This window comes from Anopheles coustani, chromosome 2 (genome assembly GCF_943734705.1).
Source record: "Anopheles coustani chromosome 2, idAnoCousDA_361_x.2, whole genome shotgun sequence".
NCBI lineage: Eukaryota > Metazoa > Arthropoda > Insecta > Diptera > Culicidae > Anopheles > Anopheles coustani.
The window spans coordinates 38,056,236-38,071,009 of record NC_071289.1 but is presented as its reverse complement, the minus strand read 5'-3'; the positions used below and the strand labels follow the sequence as shown (position 1 = coordinate 38,071,009).

The 14,774-nt window shown below is 46.2% G+C and overlaps 1 protein-coding gene across 1 annotated transcript in view; it reads right to left on the bottom strand.

Annotated features, from left to right (window-relative positions):
* Positions 1-2,148: 2,148 nt before the first annotated feature.
* Positions 2,149-14,774, bottom strand: part of LOC131262300 (uncharacterized) — a 35,973-nt gene continuing 23,347 nt past the window's right edge. Inside the window, exons 2-7 of the mRNA XM_058264271.1 lie at positions 12,614-12,631; positions 3,945-6,851; positions 2,896-3,033; positions 2,609-2,816; positions 2,319-2,534; positions 2,149-2,237 (exon numbers count right to left, since the gene is read on the bottom strand). Of these exons, the coding sequence (XP_058120254.1) occupies positions 2,149-2,237; positions 2,319-2,534; positions 2,609-2,816; positions 2,896-3,033; positions 3,945-6,851; positions 12,614-12,631 (3,576 nt within the window). The remainder of the gene's footprint in view (positions 2,238-2,318; positions 2,535-2,608; positions 2,817-2,895; positions 3,034-3,944; positions 6,852-12,613; positions 12,632-14,774) is intronic.

Sequence of the window (14,774 nt, the reverse complement as noted above, 5' to 3'; positions counted from 1 at the left end):
ACAGCAAAAATCTACCACAATTTTATAACAGCACTGGCATACAGTACCCTTATACGAGTCCATCTACGTCGAGTGATGGACATTTAGCAGTCCTTTCTTTACATTCTCGATCGTGAACCATTCCATTGAACGTATAGGAAAATATACCGATCCCGGATCAGACTGGAAAAAACTACCAAAATTTTAATACATATCAATGTTCTACCCCCACCCTCTAGAATGGAACACAAATCAAACGGAGCTTTTTCGGGATGGGCTGGATAAGTAGTGAATAATCAATGCAATGAAACGGCTAACCCCAGACCCTTCTAAATTTCACTCACTAGAATGAGAAACGAAAACTTATATATATATACACAACAGGGACCGGGAAGGTTGTTTATTATTTTCCCAATGTTTCACACCCCAGTTTTGATAAGTTTTACCGGGATTTTGTAAACTCTATACACCAGCCAATGGTCACGCGCTACTCGTTTGGCAAGACACAAAAGCAAAAAAAAAAAATTAAGAATAAAGTGACATACATAATGCATCACCAGCGAAACTAACTAGGAGAATAAATTTACTGAGGCAAAGGCAAAGAAAATTTAGCTGTCCTAACTCATTCCATACACTCGCTCATTCACGTCATACTCCATACGATGCTCTGAGTACGCTTATGTAAGCACGCGTTGATATAAACACGCCAATAAATCTTTTCTTGACTGATGCCGACCAGTCGTATGTGGGAATAGGCGTTTGCAAAGCAAGAAGTATATTCCCTGAATGCCCCGCTGCTGCCGGCCGAAGGAGATGCGCACCGGCCATGAATGCATAGCTTGCCGACATAGGAAATATGCATACCGTTGCTAATGCTGTGAAATTAAAAAAATTAATTGATATAAATTTCCACCGGAAAGAATGTCGCTAGATGGTAAAGACAGCAGATAAGCGAACGGAATGGAATACGTTGGATGAGAAAACTATTTGTCTTGGATTGGATCTTGAATCTTAGCATATGGGAATAATTGTGCGCTATGAGTTGAGATAAACGGTACCAATTTATTGAACTGTTATTGATGATATATATATATACACACACACATACAATTATTAAACTAATTCAAACATTGGACATGGAAATCAAAAAAGACAAATAAAAATGTATCAATAATGTGAAACGGCGCGTTTTGGATTGTTTTGAGGATTTCTCTACTTTATTATTAGGCATTTCTCTACTTTATCATTTTTTTCTGATGCATCCTTCTACGCGAACATCCATAAATACCCCGCACGAAGACTCCCAATGAAAGATCGTAGAAAGTTTTGTAAATTACGAACCAAACCGTATACGACATTGCAGCAGTCAACAAAAGTTCATAAGTTGAATATCATTTTTGGTTTTTAGTTCATTTGAATAGTATAAAATTGCATTTCGTAATCAAAGAAATAAAACATCCCAATAAATGTTAGCAATGGTACAATAGAAAAATGTATATTTTGGTTCATCAACTGAAATCATTGGTGATGCTTTTAGTCCAGACATTGTTGTTGGCGAATTTGAAATTGATTTTATTTAGGAAATTTTTCTCCAGTTATTAAATTGGTAAAATTTCTTAGGAAGAACTTCCATTCGTCTCTTCAGCATGGTCAGAGTAAAGTAAAGTAAAAAACAACTGCCACTTCGGGTACTAAAGTAAATTCACTTTATTACACTGCTCATCATATTATTTACAACGATCACCCAGTTCGTGGGCTGGAGCGGGAAATCGTACAAAACGCCATGTACTAATCTTATTGAATAAATTAACATTTAAACTTAACGATTACCAAAACTGTTCAGGCAGCATACGCCATGCTCATGCGGATGGTGGCTTAGTTTGCGCTTGCTTATCCATACACGCATCTATTCTCTGTGGTGCTTGTGGAAATTTATCTCCTTAGAAATCATATTTTAGAACAAATCGTGCGCGAATTCTGAACATAATTTTAATTCAAACCTGATGAAATGTGCTTTAGCTGATGTGGCGTTAATGGAATGGATTGTGAGCACTTAACTTTTGCAATAAATTAACAACGCTGGATCTGAGGAATTCTCTTTCTTGATCCCACAGGAATGGACGCATTTAAGTTATTAGTTTAGCTGAAGGCCGCGTGTTGCTTTCGAGCTTACAGAAGCGAATCGATCGCATGTATAACGCCGTTCGTGGTAGGGATGTTGGACGTCTGCAGGTAACCATCGTTAACCTTAATTTTACCTATAATATAATTTTGTAAAAGAAAGACTGTAGTTAAACTATCTCTTGAAAGGAACCGTTCTCCCTTCGCCCGAAAATTACCTCCGGTCTTCTGCAGCGTAACCGTTTTGCCCTCTGCCATGACGTCCTTCACTTGGTAGAAGCGCATTCCGGCGGTGAACAGCGTGCCCGGGACGACGTGCTTCCGGACCAGCTCCTCGGCCTGTTCCTTTTCCGTGACTAGGTTGGTGAGTTCCTCGGTCGTGAGATGAGCGAATGCGGCATCGGTCGGGGCGAATACTGTGTACGTTTTGATACCTACAAGTACGGAGCAAGTGCAGGTTAATTTAGAAGCGAATTACCAAACACCAACCGGTCCTTCCGGATCCTACCTTTGTTCTGGAGAGTATCCGACATGCCCGATGCGAACAACGCCCGCAGGAAGTGCGTGAAACGTCGTTCACGATCCGACTGCAGTGTCTGCAGAATATCACCAACCGGAAGTGGGAACATCACCCGATCGACGGCATGGGCCACGCCCTGCGGAATCACGATGTCCTGTTTGTCCGGCACGACCATAGCGCCGTTGATGGTTGTTACCTACGGGGAAACGGCGAGCAAAACGAGGCGGTTGTCAGTACTTGTGCGTGCCTCGGTTTTTCTAACTCCAGCGCCTTACCTTGACGTCGTTCCATTCGGAATCGTGCATGTTGTATTGGTTTACTCGCAACTGCGTTCCAGCAAGGGAGACTCCAGTCATTTCATCCTGCAGCGAAGCGATCTCGAACGATCCAGGAATGACGTGATGTAAGAGGAGCTGTAGGAGGAGTTTGAGGGAGAAAAATTATAATTTCAATATAAATTCAACTAAAACCCAAAAACCAGTAAACAAAATTTAATGGTTTGATATTGTTGTAAATCTGCAAGCTTAATTTTTCAAGTGAGAAGTGTTGAGGTATGGAACAGATAACCAACTATAACAGCAACAATCAAAGCATCCAGTCAGGTTTCAAGGCTTAGTTTTGAAAACAATATCGTGTAGAAAATCGATCTCAAATTCGACTGCGACCTGCGAACTGGAAAATGTAAAAGGCCCAGGAAAATACTATGGTACTGCAATCATTGCACGTGTCGTCCCAGGAGGTAGTATAGTATAGTCTCTTAAGGAAAAGCTGCAGCTGGCATAAGGAAGTAGACACTTTGTCGACAGCACCAAAGAAGTTGGTGCAAATGTGGAGGGCGGTAACACGACCTTGTTGTAACAGGTGCCGAAGGTGGAAATGTGTAATGTGAAAATTGTGGTTTAACAGTACGAGGTTTAAAGAGGTTTAAGAGAACGAGCGCATACAATACAATAAAGTATAGATCAGAATTGAAGAAAGCTACAAAGCGGACTCATTTTATGGAAATTAGATTATAAAAAAGCGCTGCGACTTTGAGTAGCCAAACGACATTCTGTCTGGACTCTCACAGTTATTGAACAAGGTTATAAGCCAACAGCACCACAACAAGATTCTGTCGAAGAAGCTGGAGGAGCTTAAGCAAATGCTGCACGAGAATCTGGCCGCGGCGAAGACGGGCTGCAAATTCACAGATTCACTTTAATTAGACAATTGCTGTATGAAAATCACATGAGGTGCCAGAACAAGATTCGTATTCGTTGATGTTGAATACTACCAGTCCACATTCGCATCGACAAAGGATTAATATAAAAAAGGGGAAACTCACCCCACTCAGTAGCCGCGGGTTGTTGCGGAACTTCTCTTCCGCTTTCTCAGGGCCGCCCAGCTGCACGAGGAGACTGCGGAAGGCTTTGTCGGTCGGCACGAAGATCGTGTACGGGCCGGTTTCGTTGAGGATCGTATCGAGTCCAGACTGGCGGAGATATTTGGCCATGGCAAATAGTCCGTTATTCTTGAGAATCGCTGGCAGTTCGTTCTGCGCGTCCTGTTGCGTGTCCTGCGGGGCCTGCGTCGGCTTGCTATCCTGCTGCTGCTGGGCGACGGTTTCGGAAGCGGATGCCGTGGGCACCACGTCGTTGAAGCTGCCGGTTCTCGGCTGGTGGCTCGATGGGTGATGGTAGCTGCTGGCCGTTTGCTGCTGTTCGCCGCTGGTCGTGTCGGCGAAGTACTTCTCGGTGCTCGGCGGTGCGGGAGTGGCCGGGGAGGGTGTTGCGGACGTCGTGTAGATCGAGCTGGCCTCGGAGTAGCGGGCTGTGCTGTCGGAAGCGAGGTAGGGCGCCACCGTGGACAGTAGGCGGGCCGTGGTGTGCTGGGGTAGCGTGCTGCCAGAGTACGCCCCAGGGGAGAAGGCCGTCACTATCGACGGACTCGAGGGGGCTGCGGTCGAGGCGTAGATGGTGGAGGGTTGGGCCGGGGTCGCCGTGTGCTGCAAAAAGGCCGTCGATGCTTGCTGATCCTCGATCGGTGTGCTGTGCGGGATGATCGTTACCGAGTTGGTCTTCTTGATCGGCTGATGACGCGGCGTGGTGGTCGTTATCGGAGCATCCAGAAGTTCCGGCTGTCCGGAACCCGCCTTGACTGCAACCGAAGGTGGTGGCAACTGAATCTCACCGTTCTTGATGCGTTTCAGAATGCTGTCCACATCGGCACCAGATGTCTTCGTTTCCTTATCGCCGCTACCCTTGACGCCCTGCACCTTGTACGAGCCATCGTCCTGCTCCTCCAGATACACGAAGGTGACCTTCTTTTGCGGCGGAATTTTAGCCACCTCCTGGATCTGACCGTCCTCCGTTTGCTTGATCAGCTCGAAGTCGGCACCGGGCGGCAGAAGGCCGCTGCGGGCGATATCTTCAAACGACAACGGCTTCGGTGTGGTCGGCGAGTCGAGCTGCTGGGTCAGGACACCTTCGGAGTTGGCGTTGGCGCGCTTGATTATTTCCGGATCCGTTGTACGGATCACCTGCACCTTTTCACCGTTCGGCAACACCAGATCCGTCGAGCTGTAGTTCTTTCCGCCCAAATCCGAGGGCGATGTCTCGGCAAGCGCCAGCTTGAGCTGCTTCAGAAGTTCATCGCGTCCGAGTGCCTTGGTCGATTTCACCTTCGTTGGCTTCGCCTTGGCCGGTTTCGCCGTTTCCGACTTGATCGTCTGGAAGAGGCTCTGACGGTTCGCGCTCAGCAGCACGTCCAGGTCCGACTGCGTGATGCTACTGTAGTCCTTCTTGGCGTTCGGTTTGAGTGGAATGACGGAGAGTTGCGTTGGGGCACTGGTTGCGGTGGTCGGTTCAGCCACTGGTTTCGTGTGCATCTTAACGGCTTTCTCGAAGATGGTCCGCTCCGAGGGAAGCACGTCCCGCGAACGCACCTGCGTCGGTACGGCTGTCTTCTGTGCCTGCTGGTCGAACTGCTGCTGCTGCTGCTGTAGGATCTTCTGCTGCTTCTTGAGGAACTCCTGGTGCAACTGCTGCACCTTGGCCTGCTGCTTCTGGTACTGCTTCTGCAGGAACTGCTCGTGTTTTGCGATCACCTTCTGCTTCTCCTGCAGCTCACGAATGCGATCACTTTCCTCCTTCAGGCGGCGCTCATACTCCTGCTGCTGGAAGTAGTTCAACGGTTGCGGTGGTTGCGGTTGCTGTTGCTGAATACCGTTGAAGTTGCTCGTCTGACCAAACTGCGACTGAACCGGCAGCGATGGTGCGTTGAACGGCTGTACCTGAGCCTGTGCCTGTGGGAAGCCTGTGTTGAACGATGGGCCCGACTGGACGAAGGGAACACTCTGTTGAATCTTGGGAAGCTGCAGCTGGGGTTGCTGAAGAGTCGACTGTTGGAAGTTTCCGGTGAGTGGAGGGAACTGCTGCTGTGGTGCACTGTTCGAGAACGTTGGTTGTGGAACCTGTCCAAAGGACGTTTGGCCTTGCTTGAAGTTTTGTGGTGCCGCCTGGAGTGGCAACTGCTGAGCCGGGAACAGCTGCTGCTGTTGTTGCACGGGTTGCTGGACACCTTGGTTAGGGAAGCGGACCTGGTTGCTGGTGGGGAATGAAGGGTTTTGTGAGGGGAACGGAGATTGAAGGGTGTTGGACGGTGGTGGGCGCTGTTGCGGGCCGCCAAAGGACGTGTCGATGCTGTTCAGGAAGGAGGATGGTTGATTGTTATGTGGCGTGGGACCATGCTGTGGTGCGAGTGGTGCTGATGGTGGTGGTGGTGGTGGGCCGTTGAAGAACTGGCCCCCCAGTTGGTTCTGTACCGAGCGTTGCTGAGGTGGAAGGCGTGTGTCCTGCTGTAAGAGTTGTAGAAAATTTGGAATGAATGTGGTCTGTGTGTGGTGCTGGTAGTAGTAGCGGTTTACTTGTGCTCCAAAGGATGGTAGAGGCGGTGGTCCCGGCCGACCGGACGACGATGGCCCTGCACGGAACCCGTTCGTCGGTGGATGTAGGTTGTTCGTGTGATGGTGGAAGTGTGGGTTCGGTTGTTGGAAGTGTTGCTGCGGTCCGTTGAACGGCTGCCTGGCGTGGGGCTGTGGAGGAACCGGCAGCTGTATCGACGGCTGGATGAACACGTTCGGCGAACGTTGGTTCTGGTGGACATTGAACCGGTGCTGGTGCTTCTGGATGTCACTGAGGATGTGCGTTTGCTGTTGTTGCGTCAGTTGGCGCCGTTGAGCTTTCGGTGGAACCTGTTTGTGACAGAAAGAGTTACAGAAATAAGAACCAGTTCGACCTGTGCCAGAAGTGTTGTGTGTGGGTCGGTAGAACACACGATGGCCATCACGAATGAGGTCACATTCACCCTCGTAGTCGGGACGTTGTGTAATTTGGCTAACGATGCCACGGCAAATACCCTTTCACTATCAATACATTGACCTAATGAAGCAGTGCTTTTATTCGCAGGTACATCTGCGTCGTCGCTCGTGAAAGGGAGCTTCGATTTAAGCGTCATCTTCAACGCTTCGCTTACACAATTATACCGCTGCTTGTGGCGTGTGTAGCAAGGCAGCCAACATCTGGTTAAGTGGCGATCGTCTCCTCATTTGGCAGAAGCAAAACAAACCACCGAACAGCGAACAAACATCATGACCTACTACAGAAGCGACCGGTAAAGCAATAGGTCTCGCATCAAATCGAATCAGCAAAACTAAGTAGCCTACGGTGAACGTAGTGCGGTGAGATTCGGGAAGCGACTGTCCGATGATGTAACCCGTAACCCTTGGCAACAAACTTTCCGCCATTTGCACAAACTGTTGCCTCGTCTGGTGAAGCGCGTGGAGCGATCGTTTCCTTCTGATGATGCTCGCTGGAAGCCTCCAGCTGCCAATCTTTCGCTCGAAGAGGTACACTCCTTTCAAAACCACTCGCTTCATACAGTTGGAAGGCGGCTCGGATTGTTTGAATCGTTTTTGGACCCTTGGGTGGTTACGTGTGATCGCTCCAAAATCCGGACCCGGCCCAGACACGATGGACAATTGTTTCCCCGTCCCGGAAAGGAACTGGCGAGAGGCGCTAGAGGTAGCGCATCTTCGCATCATTGCGTGCAGCGTGCCAATGGGACCGCGCTGGGAGGAAGTTACCTTTCGGTGTTGGGCCACTCCACAGCGCTGCATGGCCCGCGAAGTGTGCGTTACGTCAAAATCCCGTGCGATGCCGTACGCTCCGATCTGCGCGGTACCCACGGCGACGCAACCAGAATCGGAACAATCGGCCTCGCCAAATCCGCCCCGGGTGTTTGCTCCAGTTACGAAGTGCGCCGTGGGAAGTGCGCAAACGTCAATTGCAAGCCGCCCGCGTGGTTTAGCAATGGCGCGTAACGAGATGCAATCGGATTGGTTTAGACCGGGGCGCACGCTTCCTGGTTCTGCTTATAATGATGATGATGCAAAAGCGTCATAACGGTGAGCAGCGGCAGACGGTGGTCCGGCAAACACACCCAGAAGCCCTGGGAGAACGTCCCTTATGTAAATAAAGTGATTAACGATTTTTTTATAGGGTTTCTGCATTCAACAAACGTCAATGACTCGCTTCTGACGAGTAAAGACGAACGGCCATGATGTGTGTAGCCGTAAGGCATACGTGAATAGGATCATTAGGTTAAAGGTTACGACACTCTTGTGTTTTATCACAACGAGACAGGCATGTTACTCGCGTGTATTTCTCTTAATGGACTGTTTTCACCCACAAACAATATAATCGCGTAATTAAATTGAGTAATGCATTCGTCAAATTACTTCCCGATCGTAATGATATGGGAAATCGAGAGTTTTAGCTTGATACTGACTTATTGGTCAGTATAAAACATTTTTTTCTTAAAAATATCTTGCTCAACTACATTTTTAGAGGAAAAGTTTGGATAGGTAAGAAGGTGGGCCTTTGGAGCTTAGTTTTACATGTAATACATAAAAGTGACTGTTTATAAATTTAATTTTAAATGATACTTTTTATTAGTATTAGTTGGAGCACTTTGGTGAAATAAGAGTAACTCGTTGCCTCTCGACTTCTGTCAAATTTGTTTTATGAGCTTTATTTTACCTAGTTTCACTGTTTTTACATCAATCCCTGCTACTAATAAAATGTAGTTTGTCCGATAACAAGCCACCGGCATTTTCATGAAATAAAGAATCTAATAACGCCCCTGCTTTGCAGAAACGCTTAGCTATATAATCAATTAAACTCTTAAATGAAGTAGAGAGATCTATAAATCCTTTCCTGAAGCATGAAAGAATCTTGAAGCTTAACTAAAATTATCGTTGTAATGATATCTACGATCTCGACCCTACATAGACTCGTTCATCTTCACTCACTAAAATGGTGAAAGTGACGAAAAATGCACCGACAATGAATTCTTCAAACCAGAGTCCCGATGAGACTGATAACCATCACACGGCGGCGCTTGGCCAGAATGACGAATGCACATACATGAATGATTGCACCGTTTCATCAATAAGACTCGCTCCTTTCTTCACATTTTCCGTTGTTAGCGTTTTTGCCGTTGCATCATTCCAGCATGAACACTCTTTCCTGGACATTCCACGATCGATTGCATTCTTTTGTGGCCCTCTGGGTTGGCGGAACCGTCCGGCGGTGGATGGGACTTTCACTTCTCTTCTCTTTCGAATCGAAATGCCTTTCCGTTGACCACGCTGATTGGCCAGCTTTCGGCGTGCCGAGCCCCGCGCATCCATGAGGGGCCTCCAAGGGGAAGGGTTGGGTTGGCGGGGAAGAGGGTGAAGTGCGTAGGATACTCATTTTTTTTTGTTGTTTTCACATGTCCGCACAACCCATCGTTAAAACCCTCCCCGGGCTGGAATTTAATTCTCCTGCCTTCGCCCGCCGACCGGACGCGACACGACCGAAGCCAAGATTGCCAAGAGACGAGAGGCAGATTGTGGCAGCGATGCGAGCGATGAATGTGCCACTTTGTTTGCGCTCTCAGGCTCGCTTAAGTCCATTTTTAGAGCTTTTATGGTTCAAGATGCTAAATTTCGTCATCTGCCTACATGTCGGACGTGCGCGCACCTAACCGCATCTTTTGCATACATTACGCTTCCTCTTGACATTTTCTGCTGAATGATCGATCAGTTTGTTCCCCGGGCAAGTGCTACGCGTGAAAGTACTCCCGCGGTTGACCTGCTGGAATTTACCACAATTGAATACTTCACTTTTTGGTCAAGGCGTGTTGTTTTTCCCTCGGGAGTCTTCCCTTCCCGCGCGGTGACCGTATCGAAGATGATTATAATTATCACCAAGACGCATTTCCTACTTCGGACATGAAGGAAAGAAAGAGGTAAGAAAAAATGAAATGAAGCAAAAAACTGCCTCCCCTTTTTGCCCGTCGTCCAGCGATTCATTAATTTTCAAATGAATATGAATTTAATGCGGCGCACTGACTTCGGATAAATGACGGTTCATTATGTTCGTGGCACGGTAGATCCGCTTCTCCCGCGGCCACGGTCGACACGAATCCGAAACTGTCGTGATCGTTGCGCTATTCCGGCGATCTTCGATCTATGGGAATGTTGTTTGGGAACCCTGCTGCTGCATTCACTTGCCATGGTGTGTGAGCCATCGGACGTTTTGCTTTCGTGAGACAAACATTCCACCTTTTTTTTATTCAGAAGAACCAATTCAACTCTTTCCAAGTGTGTACAGTTTATTTCGTTCAAGGTAACTCTAAACGAAACATCGCAATAAAATGTTCGTTTCTTTTCGTGCGTCTTTATGTGCATGCAATTAACGGAGTGCACCAGAAGTTGCCATCGGAGCCAAACGTTGCCTTTTAAAATGTTTTGAGGTACAAGATTGGTTTGTACCAACATGCCATAGTTTGTATTCACTAAATTTTATTATTATTTTAATAATTTACCAACTTTAGTTATATCGTTATCACCTCACCTCAAAAAAGAAACTTAAAATTTGTTTTCAGTTACACGCAACGTACACGTTTTGTCTATAAAACTAATCTAAATTGTTTCTCAAATTTAAAGTTTGTTCCTTCAACAATAGAAATAAAACTAAAATACTTTGAAAATACTCCTAACCCGCAGAAACGTTAAAATACAGTTAAGCTCTGTTTGATAAAATTCTTCTCATTTTTTAAATCGTGCGTCCTTAAGTGTGACGGATATAAAAGTACGGAGTTATGTTCAAAACATCTGCTACAATTCGGTGAAGAAAACCTCCAGTAGCAAGGTCTGTAAATTGCGGTGATTCGAGCTCGGAAGTCGAATGCTGACACAAAAACACGGAAATAATCTCAGAGTGCGAACAGATCCTCTCGGTTTCTAATGAGTGCTCGCAGTGTAATTACTCACACGTTTCGCAGAAATGCACGTGCATTGCATCTGACGGACTTTAAGTGTATTTATCCAAACCAAAAGCGGCTATTTCAATCATCATCTCCTCAAATTGCAGGTCGTCATTGTTGTAGATTTGTCTTCCTTTCCGATCGACCGACCAGCAGCAACCTGTCAGCTAAACGTCTGCTGGGCGGGCGAATTCTCCGTGGAAGGAAGTAACAGCCATTGAAGCAGGCACGTAAACCACCGCGAGGATGATATAATTAAACGACCAACCCGGAGCAAGCCATTACTGGGCGGTTAGCATCGGAACAGTCGATCGAGATAGGATCGAACGGGCCTTTAAAAGTCAGCTTCCCAAACGGGGTGGGCGGGCAAGGCTGATTGAAATGAAAGTGAAACGGACCTGGACGATGAGTTTCAATTACCGGACCGTCGGTACACCGCGGCCGGGTTTCGGCAGAAGATCCGGGCGATAAAGTGCGCGATCGACGGTGAAGCCGTCTCATTACAACCGGTGATTGTGTGAAATGTACTATAGGTGTATTTAAGCACTTCGAATCGTCCATTAGAAATGGTCTTACCTCCCTTGCTTAGTGTTCGTGTTTGAGTTTGAGCCCTCGTTATTGCATCGGAGTTTGTCCGATGATCTGGTTCGACCCGTGAATTTAACAGTTTCGAAAATCAGTACCAAATTTGCATCACTTTACGATGATTGTGTGATCACATGAGTTACGCTAAGTAGGTGCGTACTGCCACAAATCACATCTGGTTTTAGTCGGTCCTGAAGCTGGTAGGCCCAATAGCCGGTCATTAATGTATAATGTACGATCGCTGCTTTCATCCGATTGCGGAAAGTTGCATAATTTCCAACGGCAAGTCGCTGTTGATCGCGTGTCAAAAATCGCAGCTTGAGGTAAATTGCATTGGACACGTCCCTCGAGCCTCACTCGGTGCCGGACAGGGCCGGAGCTGGCTCGATCGATCCTTCCACCCTCTCCCTACCGCCATATACCGGACCACCGGTTCAATCCATCAGACGAACAACCCCCATCGGGATGAGCCAATGTCGAGGTGGTGGACTTTTTCGCGCGCCACTTATGCAACCCAACGGACGCTCTCTTATCCGAGTGCTTACGGCGCCGCACAAGAGCCGGCTTGAATTGGTTATTTGCTTGGGTTTAGAAAGGTGCTTGAGTTGAATTTCAATTTTCGTCCCAAGTGGTCCCTTTGCGGCGCATGAAAACGAAACGATCACCAAGCAAACAAAAATAAATAAACTCAAACATAAACAAGCGGTGGGTGAAAAAAACAAGTGAAATCACATAGATAAGTTACAGACCAGCGTTGGGGAGGGAAAAAAATGCATATGCTGCCGTATGCTGGCTGCATAGTGGTTGATCACTTATGACTGATTGGCTGATTGATTGATTAATCGATCGATGCGCACACCGAGAGAGTGGCGCCTAAGAAGCGGAGGTAATGGGAAAAAAATGAATAAGGAAAATTAAAAAAAAAAACCCCAAACGGTGAAGCTGGAAGGAAAACGCTTTCCACCGAGCATCGATTTGCGATCCAATGCACGCGTCGGGGGGAAGAATGCACGCACATGCGCCAGCCCTCGGACCGATTGCCGTAAGGGTACTTACCACGAACGATCTGGGAATCTGTGGAAAATGTTTGAAAAGAAAGCAAACAAGAAAAACATAGGAAAAAACAAGCAAATTTAAGTAACTTCAAGCGGCTGCAGCTTTTTTTCTTCTCTTCGTTCGATCTGCGTTTTGGGCGTGCAAGTGCATTATGGGTGCGGGCGGTGCGTGGAAGGGGTGAAAAGAAAATGGTTTTCCAATGCTGAACACAACATATTTGCCGTTAGCATGTCTGGTAAACACTCGCTCAGGATCACCAATGGGGTGCTTTGGACAAGGGGATGAGAGTTTATCTACAGCGTGAAGAGCTTTCGATTTGTGCTTGATTAGTATGAAATGAGTTTTAATAGCCAACAATTTTTTATTTATTTGTCATTTGTTTTCTTTTATTACCCCAATTGCATGGATAGAAAATTGTGCAGAGTTTAAAGCTTTTAAAAGATACTTGAAATCTGAGTTTATTATTTCTATTCACAGCTGATTAATTCTGTTCCAAATCTAATATATCAAGAAAACTAGTAAGATTTGTTTTTTCTTAAATGCAAATATTTCACGGCAGCTTTATTTGGAGGATTAAGAATGAGGAAATGTAGAAAAATATAATATTTTAATATGTTATTGAGCGCTGCCAACGTTTAAATACGCATGCTGGAATTAATTTTTATACAGTTGTGTTGGCTTTGTTTGTAAGCATTCATTCATTATATTTTTGCATGCAATTCAGGTTCTTCGACTTCACACTTCTTTTCGTTTTTCGGTTACATTTTTTTAATTCAAATTAAGAAAGTATACCGCCCAAGTGGCTAGATTATACCACATGTTTGGAGCACATAATTTGTTGACGCCTTCATTCCATTTCCAACGACTGTTTGTAATCGACAAGTGAAAAAGCTCACCAATCCAAACGTATGCATTCGAAGGAACCTGGAAACATCCACGAGACGCTGGGTGGTACACATGTGGTCCGAGCGACAATGACTTAAGTGACTATCATCGCGCATTCCCGCTGGTCGGACACATTCCGAGTCCACCAGGTTATACAATGTACACGAAAAGTGGAACAAACATACGCGGGCGCCGAGAGGAAATCATCCGCTTGGCTTGAGATCTATATCGTTTGTCGTTCCCGGGAGGGGTCAGGTAATGGACACTCACTTGCCCACTTTTTTCACCCCCCGCGCTCGCACGCTTGTTGGGACAACACGTTTCTTTTCAGCTGACAAAAAACATGTTGCAGTTAAAAGCCAAACAGACCCATCACCGCGTCTGTCTGGTTGAGCGCCAAATATGGGACCCTGGGATGGGGCACTTCGGGGGTTTGGAAAGTAAATTGGCCGAGTAAACTTTCTTTATCTGTCTCACGGACGTGCGCTTCAAACGGCGGCCGATGATGATACGATTGCGTAAGGTCGAAATTGAGCTGAAGACGTTAATTGTTGAGATTCATCTCGAGCTGTATTTTTTCCTTGTTGTGATGATCTATCTCGCAATCAAAATAAGGTTTTTTTGTTGTCGTGAGGAGTACTAAAATTCCGTCCAGTCTCGCCGTCGTTTGACGAGATTCACTAGCCCATCCTTGCTTTTGGGTAAGTGAAAGCACGGAATAGATGTGATATAAGGGGTGTTATATGGTTTATTTAAGATGGAAATAATAAAAGGTGTTTAGTTGACATTCGGTAAAATGCTGTTTAGTTTGAATGGATCGTATATTCTCTCTGAATATGTATTTATTTTTAACTGGCAACAAAATTATTCGTACGTTGCTACATATTAGGGGTTCGTCGCTTATTTGCGTCCTTTTCCTAGTTTACAGTGAAATGATTCAAATTGTAATGATATTCTGCCCGTGCGTTGCAGATAATTGATGATAGAACAAAGCTTTTTTCAAACCATATAAGCATATTTTAATATATCTTGTGCTATCTTGTGTAATTTTTAATGTGTTGTCTGAGGAGCTAATTTGAAAGGGTTCGTCGCTTGTAACTTTTTACCGGATCTCGCTTGAAGGGAACGAAAACAACCCAAAGCGATTCATATCGTTTCCAAATTCTGATTGCGCACTTCCCTTCTCGTACCGGGCCCCTAAATGTATAATTTCTAATCCCTATGATTCGATGCGGGCTACTAAATTGCATACGGATCGGTTGTAGTTTTGCTCTTT